The 26,152-nt window shown below is 38.5% G+C and overlaps 2 protein-coding genes and 1 long non-coding RNA gene across 3 annotated transcripts in view; 1 reads left to right on the forward strand and 2 right to left on the reverse strand.

Annotated features, from left to right (window-relative positions):
- Window positions 1–17,437, forward strand: part of gtf2f2b (general transcription factor IIF, polypeptide 2b) — a 29,944-nt gene extending 12,507 nt beyond the window's left edge. Inside the window, exons 5-8 of the mRNA XM_007251722.4 lie at window positions 13,983–14,064; window positions 14,180–14,279; window positions 14,369–14,512; window positions 17,174–17,437. Of these exons, the coding sequence (XP_007251784.2) occupies window positions 13,983–14,064; window positions 14,180–14,279; window positions 14,369–14,512; window positions 17,174–17,308 (461 nt within the window). The 3' untranslated portion in view covers window positions 17,309–17,437. The remainder of the gene's footprint in view (window positions 1–13,982; window positions 14,065–14,179; window positions 14,280–14,368; window positions 14,513–17,173) is intronic.
- Window positions 1,426–2,911, reverse strand: kctd4 (potassium channel tetramerization domain containing 4). Its single transcript, XM_007251720.4, has one exon. It carries the CDS (start codon window positions 2,780–2,782, stop codon window positions 2,006–2,008), a length of 777 nt encoding a protein of 258 aa, XP_007251782.1. The 5' UTR covers window positions 2,783–2,911; the 3' UTR covers window positions 1,426–2,005.
- Window positions 17,438–18,807: 1,370 nt separating the features above from the next.
- LOC103032268 (uncharacterized) lies at window positions 18,808–23,809 on the reverse strand. Its single transcript, XR_007441165.1, has 9 exons — window positions 23,656–23,809; window positions 22,842–22,935; window positions 22,284–22,374; window positions 21,415–21,494; window positions 20,455–20,584; window positions 20,154–20,194; window positions 19,912–19,951; window positions 19,158–19,234; window positions 18,808–19,048 (listed from the first exon to the last, which is right to left on the reverse strand). It is a non-coding gene; the product is annotated as an uncharacterized LOC103032268 (long non-coding RNA).
- Window positions 23,810–26,152: the final 2,343 nt, after the last annotated feature.

Below are 26,152 nucleotides of genomic sequence, written 5' to 3' on the forward strand. Positions count from 1 at the left end.
TTACCGTTCAGTTCAGGAACACGATGGCTAGCATTTACTTTATTTGGTAAAAGTGAATGAGCCAGGGTCTGATTTATTCTCGTTTCTCACTCTTTCTGAACAGTCAGAGCTGTAGTTGTGAAACTGGTCTATCGAGGGCATGTGCCATCTCGAATTCACATGTTAGCTTGACCAATTATGATATTGGAGAGGAGCAATATTAGTCATTCCTCCCCTGGAACACTTGATGAGCATCAGCAGGCTTTTGTTGTAATGTAGGAGTCTCGTTCGCTTGGCAGCAAATGGATGTGAGACCAAGCCATGAATATTTGAGCAGATAATGGGCTCTCCATTTGAAATAAATGCGTTCAACCCCCCCACACTCCACCCCACAAGGTGTTAGCTGCCCGCTGCCTGTGGGTTAGAGCTACATCATCAGTCACGGATAAGGGGCTAATAAGCCCCACAGTCTCTCATCAAAAATGAATGACCCTTATCTGCAATTAAAAATGGAACTCGGTTTGATGTTCTCACAACAAACTGTGGGGTTGGGACTGATTCCATTTCCTTGTGTCAAGTAATTATTATGAATCATTAGAGGGAGAAGGGAGCAGGACAGATTATATGGAAGCAGATGGATTGTTTTGTGTGGAGATGCTGTCTGCTCCATTTGTGGGTGTGATCATATGTCCAATGTTGCCTCATTTAAAAATGACTGACTTTGGGTGGTGGCTGAGTTTAGCTTTGTGTATAAAACTGAATCATCAGTGTGGCATTTAGTGTGGCATTTTTCAGTTTTCTTTTTTTTTTAGGTGAATGCTGAATACTGACAGTTTTTAAATTAATACATAAGAGAGATTTCATAAATTTTACTCTTTTCAGTAGCATTATCTCACAGCCTGTATTTCACAAGTTGGAGGGGAAATAAAAGGAGCCACCATAAATGATAGATGAGCCACATGTATCTGTGATGTACAACGTAGATTTTACCTTTACATGTTGCTTACATTTATAGTTAAAGTATTTATAATAAAAAAAAAAGAACTGAAAGCAGAGCACATGTGCCGAATGAAAGGCAAATCTTAATACATCTTAATGGGCTTCACACACTAACATCATCCCTGTTTTAAATTAGGATCAATGCTTGAGGAGATATTTAACAATTATTGAATTGTGGTTCTCTATTTTTAGGTCAGGCAGAATATTGCAAAGACTAATTTAGGGCACAATGTAGTTCCTGTTACAAGCTGCCTTCACTGTTACCAAGGAAATGAGTTGTAGCTGTGTGCACACTGGATTGAATCATGTTTCTTCATTAAAGTACATTACACAATCTTGCTAATGGCTGTTATGATCATTCTCATCACAGATAGACAATTGATCAGGTAATGTAACAAACCTACAGCTTTATGGAAATGTCTTTTAAATAAGTCATGTAGCAGAAGGTAGCTTTTATAATGTTTATTTTGTAAAACATTGACATATTTTACAATAACATTTTACTGTCAGCTTCACTTTTACACAAGACCAGCAATCACAACATTTGCTCCCAGAGGCGAACAGAATTTGCACATGCATTAGGTAGTATTTCAGCCTGTTGCTCAGAAATCACAGTAGTTGTATAAATGCACCTGTTGCCATTTCCACTTATCTGAAGAGATTCTGGGAAGAGGTCAGAGGGTAGAACACTCTGCAGTTCAGAGGCCATGTCCATGTGCTATTCCTCTTCCTTTTAAAAAAGCCAGCTTTTGTTAAAATGAGGGACTATGCATGGTATACCAAAAGAAAACACAATACATAACACCTCTTTTTCACTTGTAAAGGCAGTTGGTAGCTGGAGCTGGAGGAACGCAGAAGCAGTGTTACTTGTGGAATGTCCCTTTTGTGTTCCAGCGCAGGTCCTGTGCAGTATGTGCTGGTGGCAGGGGGACGTCAATATGGGATGGGAGGCAGTGGCAGCGGTGGTGGTGTTGGTGTTGGTAGGTCTCGGCGGGTCATGTGGTTCTCAGCATCAGTCCTGGTTGGGTCACTTGACAAAGTGCAGAGCCTCACACTGCACCACTGATCCCCGGCTGCTGTCCAGGCAGGTGAGCAGCCGGAAGCCTCCTCTCAGTGCCATCATCACCGTCTCCAGCTTGAGCGTCTCCAGCGTGCACAGGAATGTGCTGTCCTCCTTCAGCACCAGCCGGGAGCCCTGCTCTGACTTGATGAAGTGTCGGAACTGGATGACGTTGGACGACACCTCGAACTCCTCGGGGAAGCCGTCCAGCCGGCTTTTTGAGATCTGGACCAGGCGCCCCTTCACCTTCTCGATGAAGCCTGTGTCACTGCAGTAAACCTTGAGGCCCTGGGAGCGCTCGTGGCTGTCTGTCACCTCCAGAAAGGCGGGTTCGCGATGGGTGGCCTGTTGCTGCTCCCAGTCCTGCACGGCTTGGGACAGCTCGCTGAGTCGGTAAAAGTCAGCCTCGCGGCGCAGGAGCGCTACCTCCTTGAAGTCGTCCGGCAGGATGAGCTCACCTGTCCGCAGGAAGTTCAGCACGTGGCGAAAGATGGGGCCATCGCGGTCGATGAAGGTGTTCCCCATAGAGTCGATGTGCTGCACGGGTCTCTTGCCGGTGACCATCTCCTCCAGCAGGGAGCCTGGGTGCTTTGCCAGTGTTTGGCGCTGCGCAGCATACAGGTAGCCCCCCACGTTGATGGTGATTGTGCTCGAGGAAGGCTTCTTAAAGCTCTTGCTGGGCTGCAGCAAGTCCGGATTGATCTGCCTCAGTTCGCTCTCCATCCTTCTGAGATTCCATTCCATGCCGTTCCTCGAGCCCAGCCTGTCTGAGCGCGGGTGGGGGTGGGGGGGGATGTGATGGTGGGGAGGGGTGTGTGTATGTGTGCGGGCGAGTGAACGAATAGGAGCTCAGCTGAGCGGCGCTGGCATTGAGCACGGGAGCACTAAGCACTGCCAGCAGTGCTGGAGCCTTTCACAGCCCTACACACACACACACACACACACACACGAGCGCTCGCACGCTCACAGGAGGAGGAGGAGGAGGGGGCGGAGGAGGTGGAGGAGGGGTGTTAGGGGTGGGCTCGCCTGCGTCAGTGGAAGGGGGCTGGAGAAGGGGAGAGAGAGTGCATCGCTCGCTGCCCTCCACTTTAAAGGCTGGATTTAATCACCTCTCCACTCCAGCATGCTCCTCCGCTTTGCTTCAGCAATTAGCGCCGCTCTGCTCTGGTGAAAGGGCCTCATGAGCAGGGAGACAGCACGTGAGCTCACAGGAGTGGGCCAAATCACTGGGACCCCACTTAATGCACTCTGCCTAAACTGAGCCAGTGGGATGCATTAGTGTTAATGTGAAAAGTCTACACATGTTAAAGTTCTCTCTTGTCAAAATCTTTGCTTCAGAGGTCCATCTGCCACCATTGTGTGGCGTGGTGAGCGTTGGCAGGTTTATTAATAAACGAGAGCCAGAAAGAAGACGGCGAATTGATGGGTTTATGTAAATGACTTGTTTCTCATCTTTCAGAAGGCATGAATGCAGTCAGTGCTTCCCTCCCTTTGAAAGGCTTTAAAAGAGAAAGGCTGCCTTGTCTTTGTGATCTCTGCATCAATCTGTGGTAAGAAGTGACCTAATTACCAGCTGTGGGAGCATGAGTTAAGCCCGAGCTTTTGATTAGTGAGGATATGCTTGTGGTTTGTGCGTAATTGACCGCAGACCATCTCTGAATAACGGTATATAAAGGATAAACACAACACAGTACCGTGTGACCAGTATTAAACTCCCAGGAAAAAAAGACTTGGTATTCTTAATATAGTGCCTTGGGAATGTGGGCTGACAGTGACAGGCAGCCGATGCAGTGTTTCTAAGTGTCTTTGTCTCTGAGGAGACATGCCAGTGTGTACACTGTTGTGCTAATATGGCTTGGGCACTGTTGGTCAGACATCTGAGACATCACGGTGAGCTGTCAGCAATGACAACCTGTCAGTCGTCCAGCGTGATCTGCTTGCCCCAGGCCAGGAGAGCTGAGCTCATTGGTGTCAACATGGTGGCTGTTGTGTATCATCGCCTTATCTCCATTTTTGCTGTTTTTCTTTTTTTTTTTGGACATACTTTTAATCTGGCAGTTGGTTTTTACATTGTGGCAACATTTCCTGAAGAACAAATACAAATTGTTTAGAAAAAACTTTTATTTATCTTATGAACAAAATATAGCTGGGTATAATTTCAGTGGTTTAGCCAATGTTATTGTATTTTAAATACAAAGGGATTTTGTGCTCATTTGTAAATCAGCTGCGTACTCTTGCTTTCTTTACTGCTTTGTGCATCATAAACATTAAAAATTAGTTTTTTGTATATTTAACAGAGAGAATGCAGGAAGAACAGGTATTGTGTGCCTTTAAGCATCTTTACTTAAATTCTGAAAGTGATTTTTTTTGTACATTTTAATAGATGCTGTGGTGCAGTCATCCCATTCTAGTTTTCTAGTGTTTAAAATAAATAATTTTTTTTTTTTTTTTTAATTCAAGAATGGGATTGGAGATCTATCTATGTTACTAAAATGACTGATCCTAAGACCTGATCAGATGATTTTTGACTACAGCCGCTCTGTTTCATACTGCTCTTTCTTTTTTTTTTTTTTTTTATAATTTTACTTCAAAATTTTCCCCATTTTCTCCCCAATTTACACAGCCAATTGCCCAACCCACTCATTAGGACTCTCCCTAGCACTAAAAATGCCCCAACACCAGGAGGATGAAGACTAGCACATGCCTCCTCCGATACAGGTGAAGTCAACCACCGTCTCTTTTCGAACTGCTGCTGATGCAGCATTGCCGAGTAGCATCACAGCGTACTCGGAGGAAAGTGTAGCGACTCGATACATTACATTACATTTCATAACGATACATCAGCTCACAGACGCCCTGTGCTGCAGACATCACCCTTTGGAGTGATGTGAGGAGAGAGCGAGAGAGCGTCATCTACCCACCCGTGAGGGCAAGGCCAATCGTGCTCTCTCAGGGCTCCGGTAGCCAATGGCAAGCTACATGAACAAGATTCGAACCGGCAATCTCCTGATCATAGTGACAGCGCTTAGCCTGCTGACCCACTTGGAGTCATCCTACTCCTCTTTCAACAAGTAGTTCCTTGTTCTATCACTAGATGGAATTATGGCACACACACACACACACACACACGCACACACAACTCTGCAGGATCCCATTCAAGTCTGAAAGCCAGTGTTGTATTGTGCTCCATATTGTAAATCCATTAGTCTGATGGTTTTACTGTATCTGACTAAAACTCACATATTTGTACATTGTATGAAATGTCTCATGGAGGGAACGGAGTAAAATTCTTAGCATTATTTGACTGATCCACAAGTTCAAGATGTTCAGAAATGAGTGATGGCACATTGAACATGTTTGCTGAGTCTAGAGGATCAGATCTTGCACTAAATTATGATTCTTAAATAACAAACCACTTAAAAACCTTGTCCCACGGAATATGACCATTAAACTGAATTCTAGGTCATCTAAATGCACAACCAAAGGGTGACTGTATAATGTGAGCATGGTCTGAAATCTAAAATATTACTAAACTAGTATTACTTCATATTGTGAAAAGTCTGAATAGGAAGATTAAACAATTAATTTTGTTCTGTGTTTATCTGTTTATCAGCTTGCTAACACACAAAATAAGCTAAATCTGACGTTGCCAGCCAGTCACGATTAAGTGTCAGAAGTGTTGAACTTGCTGTGACCTATAGCTAGTGACACTAACACCAACCATTGACCTTCCGATAATTGCTTGATAACATTGCTTCAGAGTCATTCTCATTCATACATGAATACAGGAATCTAAATGATCTGCAGAAAGCACAGTTTTACTTTTAAAGGTCTAGTTCCATCGTTTTTTTTTTCATTCATTTTAAAATGTCTAGTTGTGGTCGCTAGTATGAATGAATGCCATGTGAGCTGTTCTTTGCAAGATGGTCTTCTGTGCAGTGTAGCCACTGACGTAATCTTAGAGTCTGTATAAAAAGCAAAATCTACCGGAGATCCTATGTAAACCTAGTTACTTATACAGAGGTGGGCCCAGGTCCAGAAAGAAAGAAAATCTGTGGATTTTTACTTTTAACTATTGTAATAAGAACTGTTCTAAACATATTCAGCTGCCTGTGGGCGGTCGCAAGCAGAGGTGGGCGAGGCCATGGATACTAATTCACGGGTTGAAGTAGACACAATGCTTTTCCTGATTGACTCGTTTTTCTAAACGTTTTCTTTTATTAGCTACTGCAGCCAATGGAGTTTGAGGATGAGACTCAGAGAAACCTATAGTATTTCACAAAGAACAAGAAAAAGTGGATTTTATGAAGGATGCCTTTAAAAAAAGAATGGTTACAAAGGATTACAGCTGCTGGTATCACTGGCTTTTTAAATTCCATCTTGAGATACAATGTATTGGAATGTGAGCGAAGCCATGTGTAATGGCAGTAGAGCAACACCAAGTTTCCCTGGAATGATTAATATGGCATTCAGCCCAGCTTTTGATTAAATTTTGACGTATGGTGTTCAATATAGCCCTCAAAAGCACTGATTGGTCCATCTCTTACTTTATGATTTATGTTAAATGAGCTTATTTACATTAAATAAGGCAGTGAATAAACTGGCTCATATGTTTGGATGAGTGAATATTCGTGTGTCTATGTACTAAATGTGTCCGTTTTCTTTTTTTATTCACTAGTATGAGAGGCACGTACTGCTTTTTCATTAGACTCATCTACTATCATTTATGTTTAAAATGGCTCTTTTTAGCATCAACATATATCACTGCTGTCTTAGAATTTATTAGCGTTGAATACTTATGAGTAATGGCTCATCAGGATGAATCATATTCGTCTACATCTGTCAAAAGGCACAATTTCTTAACAGCATGAATTTAATCCTGTTATTCAACTGCAGACGGAAATTTTAACTTAACATGGACAAATATGACTGAATACAAATTATTTCATCACTATTGTCATTTTAGTGAGAAAGTACATGTTTCTCACAATGCCAAAAGCCTCTTCCTTAAGTCTTTATTTGGGATTTGGATGATAATTATAGTGCACAGTTATTATGAGCTGTGTCGAGATTTTCTATAAATGGTAAATGCGTTAAATTATTCAGAGTTCGCTGAGGTGTTAGCTACATGATTTTGATCAACAGTTGTCATGGGAAAGTCTTTTAGATCAGACGTTTGCCATTTGGAAACTGCAAATTACAAGTGACCACCATTACATAACAGATGTGGGAGGAGGGGGCGATAAGAGTTCTGATGTGCTGAAAGAGACACAAACTGCCTTCAAAAACTTAGACTGCAGGTAGTCGGAGTAGGGCGGGTCCTTGGTCAGACTGTCCTATGAAGACTTCTTCCCAGGAGCCTTTTGGTCATACTTATGGAGCCATAGCAATAATATGCAGAGCAGGCCCAAAGTTTGGACACACCTTCTCATTCCATGCGTTTTCTTTATTTTGATGACTATTTAGATTGTAGATTCTTACTGAAGGCATCAAAACTATGAATGAACACATGTGGAGTTTTATGTACTGAACAAAAAAAGACCTGGCCTCCACAGTCACCGGACCTGAACCCAATCCAGATGGTTTGGGGTGAGCTGGACCACAGAGTGAAGAAGGCAAAGGACCAACAAGTGCTAAACACCTCTGGGAACTCCTTTCTTCAAGACTGTTGGAAAACCATTTCAGGTGACCACCTCTTAAAGCTCATTGAGAGAATGATGCCAAGAGTGTGCAAAGCAGTAATCAGAGCAAAGGGTGGCTATTTTGAAGAAACTAGAATATATATACAGGTGCTGGTCAACGAATTAGAATAATTTGAAATAGTGCAATCATGAAATTCTTTGAATGCATTTTTTGTGCAGAAAGCAAATCAGGTGTTCACCGCACCTGTCCTACTCGTTAGACTAATCACAGAACTTGTTACCTGGAAAATTTGCTCAGCTGAGCTTTCCAAAAGGCCCATTTAGGCCATTTAACTGTGACACTGTTGTTTTATTGAATTAAAATAATGGAGAAACCGTTTCATTGAATTAGAATAAATGCTCGAATTTTTGTTTTCTGTGAAGAGTGTTCACTGTGCAGTATAAAGTCAGGGTTGAGTAGAATTTCTAAGTTGTAAAATCAATCATGGGTAAGCAGCGTGACCTCTCAACCGGAATAGTGGCTCAAATTCAAGCCCTTCGCCAACAAGGCTTGACCCAAACTAAAATTGCTGAGCAGCTCGGCATCAGCCAGTCTTCTGTCTGCAAAGCTCTCAAGAAAAACTGCAGCAAGCGCACCAACTGTTCCGGCGTCCGAAAAACTTCTGCTCGCGACAACAAGCAGCTGAGAAAGATCGCAGTCAGCAACCGGTTCAAGTCCACTTCCGAGCTCACCGACTTGTGGAACAAGCAGACCGGCGCTGACGTCTCCAGATCAACCACTTACCGTCGTCTGCGCGAACTCGGCTTCAAATCTTGCGTTCCAGCAGTAAAACCGATGCTGAACAAGAAACAAATGGAGAAACGGTTGAAGTGGACCAAAGAACACGGCGAGTGGACTGCTGAAGACTGGCAGAAAGTGGTCTTCAGTGACGAATCACGCTTCTGCATCTCCTTCGGTGACCAAGGTCCTCGTGTCTGGCGTCGTGGTGGCGAAACCTACAACCACGAGTGCGTGAAAAGATCCGGCAAGTTTCCCCAGAGCGTTATGGTCTGGGGATGCATGTCCGCTCGAGGTGTAGGGAAACTCTGCTTCCTCAAGAAGACTGTCAATGCTGCCGTATATCAAGATGTTCTGGAAACGTTCCTGATTCCGACTGTTGAGGAACAGTTCGGCGAAGAAGACTTCATATTTCAACAGGATCTTGCACCGGCTCATGCGGCAAAGTCGACCAAAGATTGGTTCACTAAAAAACAGCTTGAAGTTTTGGCATGGCCGGCCAACTCGCCTGACCTCAATGTCATTGAAAACCTTTGGGCCATCGTCAAGCGGAAAATTTGCGACAGAAAGCCTACTACGCTGGACCAACTGAAGCAGAACATCGCCACTGCCTGGGAAGCTGTGAGTGCGGAAACTTGCGACAAGCTGGTCAAATCGATGCAGCGGAGACTTCAGGCAGTCATACAAGCCAAGGGGGAAGCCACAAAATACTGAGAAAGTGATGATTGTAATTATAATAAAAATTATTCTAATTCAATGAAACGGTTTCTCCATTATTTTAATTCAATAAAACAACAGTGTCACAGTTAAATGGCCTAAATGAGCCTTTTGGAAAGCTCAGCTGAGCAAATTATTTTCCAGGTAACGAGTTCTGTGATTAGTCTAACGAGTAGGACAGGTGCGGTGAACACCTGATTTGCTTTCTGCACAAAAAATGCATTCAAAGAATTTCATGATTGCACTATTTCAAATTATTCTAATTCGTTGACCAGCACCTGTATATATATATTTTTTAGTTATTTCACCCATTTTATTAAGTACATAAAACTCCACGTGTTCATTCATAGTTTTGATGCCTTCAGTGAGAATCTACAATGTAAATAGTCATGTAATATAAAGAAAACACATTAAAAAAGAGAAGACCTTTTGTCCAACCTTTTGGCCTGTACTGTACATAGACACCTCATTACAGGCTGGAGAATAATCCAGAGTTTCCACCATATTGGTGGCTAGCACCAGAGCTCGTTTCTTCATTAAAATATAAAATTAATTAATTAGCACAGTTATTTATAAGCCATACCATATGTCTGTCTTTGCTAAAAAGCATAATGAAAAGTATTTCATCATGAAAGCAGGTATTTATAATGTGTGACAGCATCCTGTATCATAATCATAATGTGAGAGGGCTGCGCGATCTTCTAGAAAAACTGACATTGTTCTGTAATAGTTATTGCAAAAAAATGAAAGGAATTTTCATCAGGTTTATTCAAAAGTCAAAAATCCAACATGTTTCATGATATTCATAATGCCCTTTGTGTGTTCAAAATAGGAGTGTGAAAAACCTTGACATTTACAATATCTTTTTATAAATTGATATGATATGATATCTGGAAAATTTGTCTTGTAAATGTTCTTTTTGTATCAAGCAAGTTGTAGCATGACGTGTTTGATTCAGTTTGCCTTGTGCCTGATACTGTTTTACAGTGCTCGCACTAGCCGTGAAATTACGACTGAAAACAGTGAGAAAACTGTAGAACTCTGTATGGGATTAGAATATGAGAGTGAGAGAGATAAATAAAACGTGTCCTGTAGTGAAACAGGTGATTCAGTACTCCACACAGTTATGAATCCGTTTAAGAAGTAGCATAAGAGCGCTAACTGTGAGGACCTTTACCAACCTGACTGTTTGAGTAGTTTATACACCAGAACACCCCAAGCTTCTCTCACTCACACACACTCTAAAAGAGCTGTTTTTCATACAGCTGTGTTCACTTTCTGATGTTCTGATTTATATATATATATATTTATATATATATATATATTTATATTATATTTATATATATATATATATATATATATATATATATATATATAAATGCTGTATCTGTTTCTAGTGCTGGGTGACCATGTCCGGCTTTATTTTTGAGTTGATTTCTGAGTTGATTCTCTGATGTGAGGTGTGTATCATTTTAATGTGTGTCCTATTGGCTTTTTAAAGCAGCAATATTTATACATTTATACACTTAAGGCTGCTAGCTTGTGCACAGTTTTTGTGGACCAAAACTTACTTACTGTGACTGTCAGTATTTGCATTTTATCCAGACTGTTTTTGAGTAGACATGTGAAGACAACGTTTCATTTTCAAACAATGTTTTTTATTCTCTCCTAAAGTGATGAAGATACTAATTGCGGTGTGTGAATCAATTATTTAGTCAATTCACCCCCCGAGCTCCACGTGAACCTTCTGCTATTGTGAAACTGTGGAATTTGTGCTTTAACAAGTGAATCACTGATGACACAATTCCTAAATCTTTCATTTGGAAATGTGTAGAGGCAGCATGGGGTGATGAGAAGAGGCACAGAGACGCTGTGAAGTGCTGATTATCCGCGGCCGTATGCAGATGAACTGAGACGTCTGGGGATTTGAGCTGCTGTTGTAAGTGGGATGGTGAGAGTGGGGGTTGAGAGAGAGAGTGTGTCCTGTGGATGGCCTCGGATGTTAACGCTGGCGCGTTTTAAGCCTAGGCAGAGCAGAGCGGATGGAAACCTGCGAGGGGGCGGATGATTGACCTCTGACCCTGCCCAGATCTCTACAGCAGTTCGGCAGCCTACAGCCTGCTTGAGCGGCTCACGCCACCCCCAACAGCTCCATTCAGCACGGATGTAAACACCTCTCCTACATAGCTGACGGTTTTAGCGTGATACTGCTTCTGTGATAATACTTATGTAACATTAAAGCAGGAGGAGAAGTCATCACGTGTTACTTTGGGGATCCGTGCAGGAGAGAAGGATCCAGAGCTGAGCTGAGCTGAGCTGAGCGCGGATTCGTACTCCATGCTCTCCGGCACCCCTGAACCCTGTGGAAACCTTCTGAGTAATCGCGATGGAAACGGATGCTTTGGTGAAGTTGTGAAGCGCAAGTGGGTGTATTTATCAAGTCCCTGCAACAAGTGCTCCCGTACTCGTCAGTCAGTAATTGCTAATAATTGAGTGCATTAGCCGAAGCCAGTATTAGATTTTCGTGCTTGGAATTGTGCAGCCTTTTTTAAAGGTTTTCTGCTGGACATAATAAGCAAGGACAGCAGAGAAGCTTCACACTGGTAAACCAAGAAAAAAAAAATCTATATTTTTATATATATAAAATTGTATATATGTTTGTGTGGGCGCAAGTTTTGTGACATGTGGGAAAATACAGAGCATCAGAGGTCAGATAACCATCAACCTTTTTCAGAATATGCCAACAAATGGGAGGTGGCAGACAGCTGAGCAGTGAAATGGATTTCTGTAGAGGGTTCAGCAAAGCTCAGAGGAGTGGGATAAAATTCACCGCTGGCTGGCCAGAGCAAAGTGGTTGGAAAAAAAAAACGCAGCTGAATCACAAGCTGTCAAATGTCAAGTTGAGTTTCGAAAAGGGGTTCTGTGCCAACACTACAATTAAGGGTGCTCAGTTCTGAAAAAGCATTGTATTGCATCGTCCTTTATTGTTGGGTTCTTCTTTGTTAGCTTTGTTGAGTAGCACCATTTATTTTTGGTGAATGTGACTGACGAACACGCAGAGCATTCTGACAAAACCAATCTCTGCCTAAACAGTTCATATTTTTGAGATCTAAACGATTTGCTTCCTACACATTCTTCATTGCTGTCCACACACCACCTGTAGTGCTTGAATGTGTCATCCCTGTTTCCCCAATACAGTCCCACAAGGTCTAAGTGGTATTTAAAGCTGGCTATTGTGTTCTCTATTGTGAGACATCGCCTGAAGGTTTTCACTCCTCAACTTGATCCTTCACTTGCAAAAATCAGCTGCCAGTGTAAATAAATAAGGCTGGACATTTAATCAGAAATTAAGATCAGAATCAGACTCCGGCATTTAGAACCTCTAGCCAATGTAATCTAGTTTATATCAATCATTTTGTTAGTTTTGTACGTTTATTTTTAGATTCTGTTAATAATAAGTGTTCAATCTGGAGATCTTCTTCCCATCTTTCCTTCTCAAAGACTTTGCGAGCTTCCCAACTGTGTACTAATTACGAACACTAACTGCTTTTGAGTATAAAGTATGTAGTATAGATACAGTCCCCTCCAAAAGTATTGGAACAGTGGAATCAATCCTTATATTTTTGCTGTAGACTGAAATCATTTGGGATTGACATAAAAAGAATGAATATGAGACAAAAAAAATTCTGTACATACATTTCTGTGTATTTACATCTGTATCCGATACACCGTTCAGAAGACAGTAACTTCTATTTGAACCCAAGTATTAGAACAGAAAATTTAAATTAAAAAATAAATTAAAGTGAATTAAACTTAATATTTAGTTGCAAATCCTTTGCTTGCAATAACTGCATCACGTCTGTTGCCCACTGACCTATCTAAACCCTTGCTTTCTTTTTTTCTCTGTAAAACTCAGATTTTCACTGGATTGTTTATTATCTAAGATAGGGGAACATCTTGTCCTGATTGGGAGGCATTCTGTTGTGACCTCCTTGTTGGTGGGCTAAATTTGAAATTCTTATTGAGGAAGATGGTGGTGATTTTTCCTCCTGACTAAAGAGTAATGAATTGTTTTTATTTATGTAATATGTGTCTTCATTCTGGGAGTCTGTTAATAAGGACAAACAAATCACTACTGCTATTCTAAAATGGATCATTTTCTCTACACTGGTCACAATATTTGTTTTTGATTTATCATAAAATTTTTATCATACAGACATTTTTGCTGACCTTGATATCATTCAACGTGTTTCCTTGCATGAATACTATATGTATGCACAGTCCATTCTGTGTGTATACAGGCACTATTAAACTATTATTGATTGGAATGATTGTATAGCAAAGCCCTCTATTGTTATCTGTTGGCTTCTGCTGCTTCTGCTTCTTATTATTTTTATTCTTTCAAGATCAGTTACTCACTTTACAAAAAAAAAAAAACTTTGTATAAACTTCTTTTTAATAGGTCTGGCAAATGTCATGGCAGCTATCACTTTCTGTCTTCTACACATTTTAAGATATTAAAGCAATGCTAATATTTTTTTCTGGTCTTAAATCAATTCAGCCTTTTACTTTGTCTGCCTGTATCTATCTATGGATAATCTATCAATCAATCTTTTACGTTTTTTTTTTTAACTTTGCCTATACTGGTATTCACTTTTGACATATTTTATTAAAGGTTCATTATTCTTTAAAAGGATGTGCTGTATTATGCTATATAATCATTATTTTATTAGTGCCATTAAATGGTGTTAAAATGACAATAATATTGCTTAATTGTCTCCAACCCCTCACTTTCTTTGCTTTAAAGATCAGATCGCAGTTGAAGGCATGGTGGTACAACGTGCTGAGTGCCGGCCAGCAGTCCAGGAGAGCTATGTGAAAGTGAAGAAGTGAGTATATGTTCCGGATGACGTTTATCAAATTGATCAACAAGCTTCTGAATATTATTCTATTTAGAAAGGAAAGAAAAGACACTTTTCCCTAATGTAAAGATGCTGCTTACAGACTGCAGATTGAAGAATCAACCAAGCCTGTGCGACTGTCTCAGTGTCTGGAGAAAGCAGTTACCACCAATTACAAACCTGTATCCAACCACTCTTACAATGTAAGTGTGTGTGTGTGTGTATCTGTCTGTCGTCTACACATGCACATAAGCCCTGCGTTACCTCAGCTCTCTGCTCTCTCTATGTGCAGTTGGAATATGAAAAGAAAAAGAAAGAACAAGGGAAGAGAGCCAGGGCTGACAGAGAGAAGGTTCTGGAAATGCTCTTTTCTGCTTTTGAGAAGCATCAGTACTACAACATTAAGAACTTGGTGGAGATCACTAAGCAGCCTGTGGTGAGTTGCACTGTTCATGAATTAACCAGACACACAAAAATTAATCAGATATCAATCTAGTTATCAGTATAATTGAATGAAATATAAATATTTTAATGCTGATTTTGCTTTGGCTTTGATTCCCAGCAGCTTTTCTATCTTTACGCTGGTTGGTGATTAAAAATGGCAACATATATGTACAGTATCTGGAGCTTTACAGCCCACAATGCGCACAAGTATATACCTCCGAGCCTCGCACACCCCACAGCTCTATATTTATAAAGCTACGAACAGGTGCTTGATAGGGGGAGTTTTAAAAGGTGCCTAAACATTGCCAAGTTTTACAAGAGTGGGTGGCATTTTCTGTGTTTTCCTTTTTTTTAATAGAACTTTTGGATTGAATGTATTTTTTTTTTTGTTTACCTGAATATATCTCCATTCCATTTTCTGAGCCACTTATTCAGTGCTGTATTTTCAGACTCGTGTTTTGATTTCAAGAGCGTGAGGGCTTTCCATTTCCAAATCTAATTTAAACTCTCAGTGCGGGAGATGAGTGTGTGGATGGGAAATACAACCTGTAAAGCTACAGCTACAAAAAAAGCACTCCTAGTTTAATGTGTTTTTTTTTTTTTTTTTGGAACCAAAATCTTCTGTAGAGTCATCTGATATGAAAGCATTCTTCACATATTGTTACATTAATTTGATTTTTAATCATAAGCCAGGCTTAGCCGATGCTCTAAAAGACCTTCATTAGCAGATCAGTGATTCTGGCATTAAATTACTCTAACATTCTCTCCAAGAGCTGTAGTGGCATTATCATTTGTTGGCGTAAAACACTGGAGATATGAATAATTTGTGTTGACATCATAATGTGATGCACGCCAGCACTAGAACAAAGTTTGCACTCAGGTAGACTTTGTGTGCCTCTTTGATTGCATTATCATTGGTAAGTGTGCTTGATCTACTCAAGGATGGCGCCTACTTAAATGCTGTCTCGCTTTCTCTTAGTGCTGCAGAAAGTAAATGTCATGAAGTTGTGTGACTCATATATGTACACAGATATATTATGAGACTAATCAGGACTGGAGGAAGATTCAATATTCCAATATTTTACTAACCAAAAACTGTGCTATCTGTAGACATCTAGTGGTCACCATGTTTAATTACAACACATTTCCTCACATACACCAACTAGTGCATAATATTGGGTAAACCCCCTTGTCACATTCATTACTGAGGTACAAGTATAGATACTGGGGTTTAAAAATATTTGCGTAGAAGTTAAAGTATCAACTCTAACATTTTTACTTAAGTAAGAATAAAAGTACTGTTTTTAAAACGACTTAAAGTATGTAAATGGTAAATATACCATTAATAAAAAAGCATTGGATGCACCAGAACACATTTTTTTTGCACTACCCCTCACCAAAACACATTTTTTCTAAAAGCCAAAGTTACTATTATGTTACAATAAAATTTCAGTAGTGACAAATACGTTTCTTTTTGTTAAAGGCATAAAAAAACTGTGATAATTGTAATATCAGAAGTAATAACAATTTTTTATATATATATATTTTGAATGTCAATTTCACACTGAAAAAATAAATTTACAAAGAAAAATCTGGGATGCAGTAGGCTGTGTGTTTTAGCCACAGATATGCCTATTTAAAATGACTATTTTATTACAATGTAAATATATAAAAGAACCTTAGTTGGGACATTTCGCTCAAGTTTTCTTGAGTCTCTGAAACGGATCATCATACTAGGCTACATCTCTTTTTTTCTTTTACAATAAAAAGCCGGCATAAAAACAAGCTGAAATGAAATATAAGTAACAAGGCTATTTCTTTATGTAAGGTGTATAAATTACAGATAATTGTGTGATATTTGTACTTCATTACTTGACACGTCTGCATCCTGATCCTATTTCAGGTTCACCAGTTTGTGTTTTTTTTGTACTGCAAAATATATAATTTCAGCATTGTCATTGCAATGTGCAGTAGTCCACTTGCAGGACTTGCTACAACCTTTTTGCTGCTATAAAAGGATAATCTGATCTGTACTGTTCTCAAATTTCCTGCCAGTAGCAGATTATACCTCCTTAGTATAATTTATTTTACTACAGTATTGGACACACAGACTTTTTTCCCCTATTTTTAATATTGCAATATATAGTTTTCTACCCAGTATTGTACAGGCCTTTTACTGACCACTGCATTCCAGAAACACCCCATAAGACCTGCCAGATATTTTGCAGATGTTCTTACCTAGTTGTCTAGCAATCACAACTTGGGCCTTTTCCAGAGTGTCTCAGACTCCTGCTTTTAACACATTACATTCAAACACTGATTGTTCACTTGCTGCCTAATTTACCCCCCAACATTAAGCGTGTTACTGTAAATGAAGGTTTACAGAAGAATTCATAATATTTACTTTACTAGTCACCAGTTCTTTCGCTAGTTGCTAAGTGGAAAGTTCCACTGGTTGGACTTTTTTTGTTCTGTTTTATTTATACTCAAGGCCTACCTCCAAAGTTTTAAATTAATAGCTTTATATTATTTGTTTATAAGTTTATAAGCATTAGCACCTGTGCTAAGTGGTTAGCATTGCTTTCTTGAATAATCATATTTTGATTATTGTATGAATGGCTTTCAATTTCTAAACTGTCCTAAACTTTTGTAGATCTACCTGAAAGAAATTCTACGTGAGATTGGAGTTTATAATCCCAAAGGGCCTCACAAAAGCACCTGGGAGCTTAAACCGGAATACCGCCATTACAAGGAAGGAGAGGAGGAAGAGGAGGGAAGTGTGGATTAATGTGGTTAAACTTCAGGGGCACACTAATGAAATTCTATAATTTAATTGTTGTTTGACAGTACCTTCATACATGGTGCTTGTTTTGCCTAAAGCTTAGTAGAAGCCAAAATAAATATTTCTTTAATAAGCGATATGGTTTTCTTCTTATTATTTATGAATAAGTACGCAGATACTGTTTATGAAAATGTCTGCAAAAACACTGGGAATCCTAATGTTACAACTTGCCCACAGGCAGGATGAATTGTGTTAGTATTGATTTAGCAGACCTTTTAGTGACTAACACAATTCAGTACAACTCTGTGGAGTAAAGCTGATGGGATTTGGAAATCAACAGACCTGCATAAACATAAATCAGATTAAATCTGATTAGTAAAACAAGGCTGTAAAATGGGGACAATTTTTGTCCATTGAAGGGGGATATTGGAAATAACCACACCCTCACACTCTTATTCTTAATTGTTTTATACATGTATAAAAATTGAGGCTGTCAACGTTTAAGGCTAACGCACGCTATTAATTTAGAATCAGTAACGCGTTACTATTTTTTTAGTTAATTAAGGCACCAAATTTGACCCCTACTTCCGCTGTAATCTGCCCCGCCCCCTCCCGACGCACTGATCAGTTTTCCGGCTGAACGATTGAACTGCGTGTTCTTACAGTGTCCAGCAGTAACACCCCGATTCAGACTCTCTCTCTGCCTCTCTCACAAACACACACACACTTACTTTCCTGCCCTGCTCCTTATCCCTGAAATTTTTATACTCATCAAATTAAGTTTGAATTTAGAAATCTTCAAACTAATTTTACAATCCAATTTATCATGCATTCTTTGTGTGTTGAATTTATCTCCCCTCAAACATACAAATATATACTATTATTTTAATTGACACCACTAATATACATATAACTGCATTTTACATTTCTTACATCCATTCTTTTATTTACATTTAAATATCCACTATACAAAAATGCATCTGAAGAAAAAACTAATGCAAATACTCACAGAACTTTGTTGTGATTAATCAGATTAAATTTCTTAATTGATTGACAGCATTAATATATACATATGTTTACTTAATTTATCTTTATGAACTTTGCTCTCTTTTTTTACTGTTTCACAATGAGACAAGGATTTTGAAATTGTAATTTTTCAGGCATCAGAAAGGTCAGTGTTTTTATTAACAGTGAGCGCTGTGAGGAGGACATGGCCGCTGTTCTGGGACCAATGCATATGAACTTAGAACAAGCTATTGGAGTGAAGTGCTGGGAACCTTTCCTTAGACAGCCAGTGCATGTGTTCTACATGTCCTACAAGTCATCCACAGGGCAGAAGACTTTCCACCCACTCCTTTCTTCCGTTTCACCTTCTTAGAGATTTAAGGACACTTAAGGATTGGGTCATTCTTACCCGATTCTTGAAACCTTATTTGTAAACTTAAAATAATGTGTACTTGTCTAAAATGTGTTAGTGTGTTTTTATGTCCAAAAATAAGAGAAAATTGTCAGTCAACATACTTTCCTCCTTTTTACCAGCAGATGACTTGGGTGCTAAATAAATACCCCAGATATGACCCTTATCATAGTTAATTTAATTTCTAAACTCATTGGGACTGATTTGAAAGTCAATTAACTAAACCGATATGCAGTATCACGTTAGATAAAAATAGTCTGCAGTCCCACAGCACATGACGTCCAGAGAAAATGGTGTCCAGTTGATGGAAACGAAGTTGAATTGTCCACCTGCAAGAATAAATAAAATGCATGTAATGAATGCTGTTAAATATGGAGTCAATAGTGTAATAAATAAATACATAAATATATCCAACTTGTATGCATGTTAAATACCTACACATTTCAATCTCCAAGTCATCACTGAAGATAATTAGGCATTATGGATGCTCTTCATATCATAGCTGGGCAAACCACCTTTCAAGACCAGGAAGGGGGAAATGTTGCATTAAAATGTGGTAACAAAAAAAAAAAGACTTTCTCTGGCTAGTAAACAAGTATGTGCTCGGGTAACACATGCGATGAATCACTGGTCAAAGCCCCTCTTCATATTTAGGTCATCCTCGCACATATGTGCAAATACAATATTTCCAATATACAGCTCTGGAACAAATTAAGAGACCACTTCAGTTTCTGAATCAGTTTCTCTGATTTTGCTATTTATAGGTATGTATTTGAGTAAAATTAACATTGTTTTATTTAATAAACTACAGACAAAATTTCTCCCAAATTCCAAATAAATAGTAGTTTAGAGCATTTATTTGAAGAAAATGAGAAATGGCTGGAAAAAAAATGGAGAGCTTCCAGAGGTCAAATAATGCAAAGAAAATACGTTCATATTCATAAAGTTCAGAAATCAATATTTGGAGAAATGCATCTTGGCATGTTCTCCTCCACCAGTCTTACACACTGCTTTTGGATAACTTTATGCCACTTCTGGTGCAAAAATTCAAGCAGTTCAGTTTGGTTTGGTGGTTTGTGATCATCTTCCTCTTGAATATGTTCTAGAGGTTTTCAATTTGGTAAAATCAAAGAAAATCATTAAGTGGCCTCATTTTTTTTCAGCGCTGTATCTATGCAGGCAAATTTTATACCTCTGGTATAACAAGATGAATCTCCCATATCCACTTCAACCTAGAAAAAAAAAAAAAAAAACAGAGCGGAGTCACTAAGGGCTGTTTTTTCTCTAAGGTAATGCCTACTCATAGAACAAGTATGTGCTCAGGTAATACATGCGATAAATCACTGGTCAAAGCCTCTCTTCATATTTAGGTCATCCTTGCACATATGTGCAAATACAATATTTTCAGTGGATGTATGCAGGCAAGTTTTATACCTCTGTAAATAACTAGATGAATCTCCCATATCCACTTCAACCTAGAAAAAAACAAAAACAGAGCAGAGTCACTAAGGGCTGTTTATTCTCCAAGGTAACGCCTACTGATAGAACAAGTATGTGCTCAGGTAATACATGCTATTAGGTTCATTGGTCATAACCTCAACATAAAGTAGTCATCATAGCACGCATTTCACTCGGCATATTGCAGTGAACTGTTTTTTTTTTAAGTGTTCGCCGTATATACAATGTGGGCACAGCAAATGATTTAATACAACATGAGTCATCTTTTATACCTTACCAAAGCCCATTCTGTGTTACACACACACATTTCCAGATGGCCAGATCTGTTGGCAGTTCGGTATGGCCTGGACATCTTCTCCAAGTTCACGAGACGTGCACAATCATGTAGCCTTTGGATCGCATAGTTTCTGGAAAGAAAGAAATTTCCTGGCAGTCAGTTTACGACTGAAGATACGCTCCACAACAGAACTTGTTTTTTACTCAAAGCCCTCAGCAGACACGGGCATTAGACACACAGTGCATCCATCCTTTATACTGACCGTCTTCAGAAAATAATTCAAATATTTTTATCATCTTAAGTTAACCAGGCATCAAAACAGTAAATAATTTGACCTAAAACCTCCTCTGATTAAGTTGCATGTGTTAAGAAAATTATATTACTATGTGCCAGACTGTACTGTCTAGACTGTACTGTTGCTTGCTGATTGGCTCCTTTGATTAGAAATCTGCAATCAAGTAACTTCTAACCCTTCCATCCCCTGAAAGTGCATTTCATAACTTCAATCAGAGCAAAGTTAGACTACTAAAAATAGATTTTTTCTCAATCCACATTTGATAGAAGGCTAGGGTGTACAATATGAAGAAAAAAAGTGAACTAATGCTATTGGATACCCCTAGATCAAATGTTAAACATTATAGATAAACGATGCTCTATTACTTCCTGTATAATCGCCTTAAACCTATTTTTCAGCACCTGGATTTGCTGGATTAATTTTTCTCCAGGCTAAGAAGTAGTTTAGAGTGTGTGTGTGTGTGTGTGTGTGTGTTCACGGTGGACATCTACCTCAAGCCTAGCAATGTAACGATCTTACTGAAGCTCTTTGAATCTATTTATCATTAAAACTCCTATGCTGAAAACAAAAATATTAAAATTGTTGGCAAGTTCCCACTAAAATTGTGCATAAAGCTTTAAGACAAATAGTTTAATGTACACATCAGTGACTACCTAATTACCCACCTGTCTCAATCATCTCCCAAGACATTCTGTAGAAACAGCCTCTTCACATCCACTGGAAAAGGGCACTGCCATGGAGAGTTCTGTAGAGAAGGAAAAAAAATAATAATAATTCAAGAAAGTACTTTTGTTTGAACTCACACCTGCCAATGAACTGATATGTGCACATATCACATGGCTCTAGCTTGTTTGCATTTGTTCACGTTTAAACATAAATCTATATATCTAAAACTATTTTGGATCTATAGAACTTTTATTTATATAACAGTGTATCTCAACTCTGCTATTAGAAGCAGGGAAAACACTAAAATGTACAAGGCAGTAGACTAGACTGTACTGTTTGCTGATTGGATCTTTTGATTAGAAATCTGCTATCAAGTAACATCAAACCCTTCTGTGCCCTGAAGGCGCATTTCAAAACTGCAATCAGAGCAAAGTCAGAGTACTAAAAATAGATTTTCTGTGATCCACAGTTTACTGATGGCAGGCTAGGGTGTACAATATGGAGAAAAAAAGGAAACTAACACTGATGATTATCCCTAGATTGATGTTAAACTTGATAGATAAAGACTTTGTATTACTTCCTGTATAATACTTGAATTTTTTTCATCTCTTGGCTCGGCTGTACTAATTTTCCCCAGGCTAAAAAGTAGTTTGGTGTGTATATGTTTACTGGGGACCTCTACCTCCAGTCTAGTTACGTAACAATCTTACAGAATCTTTTTGAATCTTTTTATCATTAAAACTTCTATCTGAAAACAAATATTTCAATTACAGCCCTACTACAAACAACCAGGGACAGGGTTTTTACCAACATACTTGTTTTTCATTGGACAGCAATGACAAACATCAGTGACCATATTATTAGCTACCCGTCTCAAACAGCTCCAAAGACATTCTGGAGATTCTGTAGAAACAAAAGCTTCAAATCCACTGGAAAAGGGCACCGAGCTGTGGAGAGTTCTGTAGAGAAGGGAAAAAAAATTAAATCCAGAAAGTGCTTTTGTTTGAGGTAACACCTGCCAATGAATTGATATGTGCTCAGCTAATACATGCATATAAAATAATATTTCATAGGTCATAACCTCAGAAGATAGAAGTCATCATTGCACATATCACATGTCACTAGATTGTTTGCATTTGTTCAGTTTTAACATAATCTGAAGCTTTTCTGGACCTATAGAACATGCATTAAAAAAAAAAAATGTGAGGGTGACTTATAATAGTGTGTCACAACCCAGCTACTCAAGGCCTACTGTCCTGCACATGCGAGTGCTTTTTCTGCATTTACACACCCACTTTAACTGAATAATGGCTTATTAATGAGCTGATAAGGTGGAGCAGGAGTATTAGAAGCAGGGAAAACACTAAAATGCTTTAGAAAAAATAGTTTTTCCTATATACACATCAATGACCACCTAATTACCTACCTGTCTTAGTCACCTCCCAGGACATTTTGGAGATTCTGTAGAAATAATAGCCGCTTTAAAATCGGTGGAAAACAGCACTGAGCCACGGGTAGTTCTGTAGAGAAAAAAATAAAAATAAATATTCCAGAAAGTGCTTTTGTTTGAGCTCATACCTGCCAATGAATTGATATGTGCTCAGCTAATACATGCATATATAATAATATTTCATAGGTCATAACCTCAGAAGATAGAAGTCATCATTGCACATATCACATGTCTTTAGTGTTTTGCATTTGTTCAGTTTTAACATAATCTATTATGCAATTAAGCTATTTTGAATCTATTGACCTTGCATAAAAAGTGAGGGTGCATTACAACAGTGTACCTCAACCCTGGAGTACTTTTTCTGCATTTACACATGCAGTTTACTATAATAATGGTTTAATAATGAACTGATAAGGTGAATCAGGAGTATTAGAAGCAGGGAAACCACTAAAATGTGGCTACAAGGCAGTAGGCCTCCAGGACTAGGTTTAAGAAAGAAGAAGAAGAAGAACTGCACTAAACCAGTTCCCCCAACCCTGGTCGCGTAGTTAAGTGTTTTCTCCACTCCTAACATATCCAATAGTTTATTAGCAATGCATTCCATAGCAGTAGTGGGTGCTGTGTTAAATCTGGTACTACTAGTGAACTAAACACTAGTGAAAAACACGTTTAATCTAAAGTAATTACAAGACCAATACACGCTGCCTCAGTTTGAGATAAACACAATTTACCCAAAACCACGAGGCAATGCTCGAGACCACTAAACTACACATACATCGTTTTTACAGACCTGCAGAACCGTCTCACAGTCTTTATGTATCCAGTCCAGATCTCCCACCTCCTCTGTGTGTCTCTGTGCTCCGCGTGTAGCGCTGCGCTCTTTCTCCATATTAGTACTTTCTACAAACCGCTCAGCCAGCTCCAACAAAAGAAGAAACCACGTGTGCGGCGCATGGTACGGTAGCGCTGCACTTACGTCACCACGTATTCATATTTGGGTTGCCAGGTCTTAAAAAAACTGGGAGTATGACAGATAAAAATGTATAAACTCGTTTTCAGTGCTAACTGTGGTAAAATACCAATAACATTCTATATTTAGATATATTCCATAATTCCATAAAATATATTAAATGTATGTTTAAAGACTTAAAACATTATTTAGCCGTCTTATAATCATCATATATTTGACTAAAACGGATATTTCCATTTTTTTATTTTCATTTTTGGTCTCACAAGGTGTTTTTGTTAATGTATGTTTTTATGTAATAACTTCTTGCCTTTGACTCATTGTTCTTTTGTTTTACGTATTGTTGTTTTAATGTGACCGGGCAGTTTATTTTAAAGCATTTTACTAACCCGTTTTACCTTATATATTGCTTGTGACAATTTTGTATATTTTTTATTTAGATTTTTTTTTTAATCGGTTTGTTTTTTTAAAGATTTGGCAACAGTGCTGCGGTGTATTAGTAGAACAAGCGTGCCCTCTGCTGGATGTAAAATCATGACAGTTTAGATTAAACCTCAAAGGGGAAAAAGACATATAACCAGTTTATCATTTATTATTATTTTCATATTAAAATCAAATAAATATGATAATACAATAATATAAAATAGAAAAATGATTACATTGCTTTTAAATTATGTAATCAAAATGTGGAAATATGTGTAATCAAAATGTGGCTTGTTTGCATGGAGACAAATTTTTAGGGACAATTTCGCTACGGGATTAAATTTCCAACATGATTATTAATTTGCATTTATTATAAATTATAATAACATACTATTTATATTTGTAATCTATATTTATATTTAGCATAGGATTAACACACCAGCGTTTTTTATGTGATAAAATCTATCATTTTGTCATAGCAAAACTGAATTAATACATATCTGCAAATGTTTTTACCCTTTTTTTAATTATTTATATTTTATTTTTATTATTTATTTGATCATTTTATATAACGTTTATTTCATTTAATTGAGTTATTACTTTTTAGTCACCGATAAACATACAGCTTACCACTTAAACATTATAAGTTTCTTTGCTTTTGCCAAATTAAAAACCTCTGGAACATAATCAAGAGGAAGAGGGATAATCACAAGTCATCAAACCAAGCTGAACTGCTTGATTTTTTGCACCAGAAGTGGAATAAAGGGTTTATTTGCATTGTTTGAGGTCTGAAATTCTGCATCTTTTTCGTTATTTCAGCCATTTCTCATTTTCTGCAAATAAATGCTCTAAATGACAATATTTTTATTTGGAATTGGGGAGAAATGTTTAGTTTATAGATTAAAACAACAATGTTCATTTTACTTAAACATATACCTATAAATAGCAAAATCAGAGAAACTGATTCAGAAACGGAAGGTGGTCTAAATTTTTTCCAGAGCTGTATATGTACTGCACTGTTATTTAATTCTCCTCATATTCGCTAGATGGTGCTGTTTAATCAGGAACAGCTGCAGAGAGTGGAGTCTATTAAACGTGGTGAGAACAAAGACTCAAAGCCACAGCCTGATACTGAGACTGTCAGACTCGTTTCTGCAGGCCTGTTCTATTATAGCCTCTGTCTCATTTGTGCAGCGATGATAATGATCACAACAGTGCTGAAACAATTTCCATACCACAGAAAAATGCAAGCCAGGGAAATTGTGCTTTGGGGGAGAGTAGCCCTTACACACATGATTGATGCTGTCCCTTTTTGTCTAATTAGTGGCTAGTCTACATTAAGCCATTTACAACCAATCTCATTCTCCCTCAGGACACTGAGCGTTAAATAGGCCCTATGGTTTTAGAATTCATCTATAGGAATTTGTATGGAAGTCCACGGCTCACTGTGCCAAATGTACACAGCTCGTTTTCTTCAAACAGTGCCAAGAGGATTAGTGCAGCACTTAAAGAGACCAAAACTAGAGAAAGTAATAAAATATTTGACATTACTTTCGTACGTATTTACGGAGCCCGGGAGGGGCCGTGGATAAAAAAAACAATTAAATCGAGTGAACGATGTAGCAGTTCGTGCTCACGTTTTCTTTAATTCGAGTGAACGATTTGCAATTCGTGCTCACGATTTCTTTAATTCGTGCTCACGATTTCTGTAATTCGTGCGCACGATTTCTGTAATTCGAGTGAACGATTTCTGTAATTCCTGCTCACGTTTTTATGCAATAAGACAATAAGCTGGGAGGGAAAGGAGCATTTTCTCTCTTGATCTGTTACAGGGGTGCAGTGATGATAATCAGTTATCTACCTTTATAACCTGCTGATATTAATGCACTAGTGTTAC

The sequence above is a fragment of the Astyanax mexicanus genome, chromosome 11 (assembly GCF_023375975.1).
Source record: "Astyanax mexicanus isolate ESR-SI-001 chromosome 11, AstMex3_surface, whole genome shotgun sequence".
NCBI lineage: Eukaryota > Metazoa > Chordata > Actinopteri > Characiformes > Acestrorhamphidae > Astyanax > Astyanax mexicanus.

Excerpts from the sequence above, each read along its gene's own strand:
- kctd4 (XM_007251720.4), bottom strand. The coding sequence starts at position 2,782 with ATGGAATGGAATCTCAGAAGGATGGAGAGCGAACTGAGGCAGATCAAT.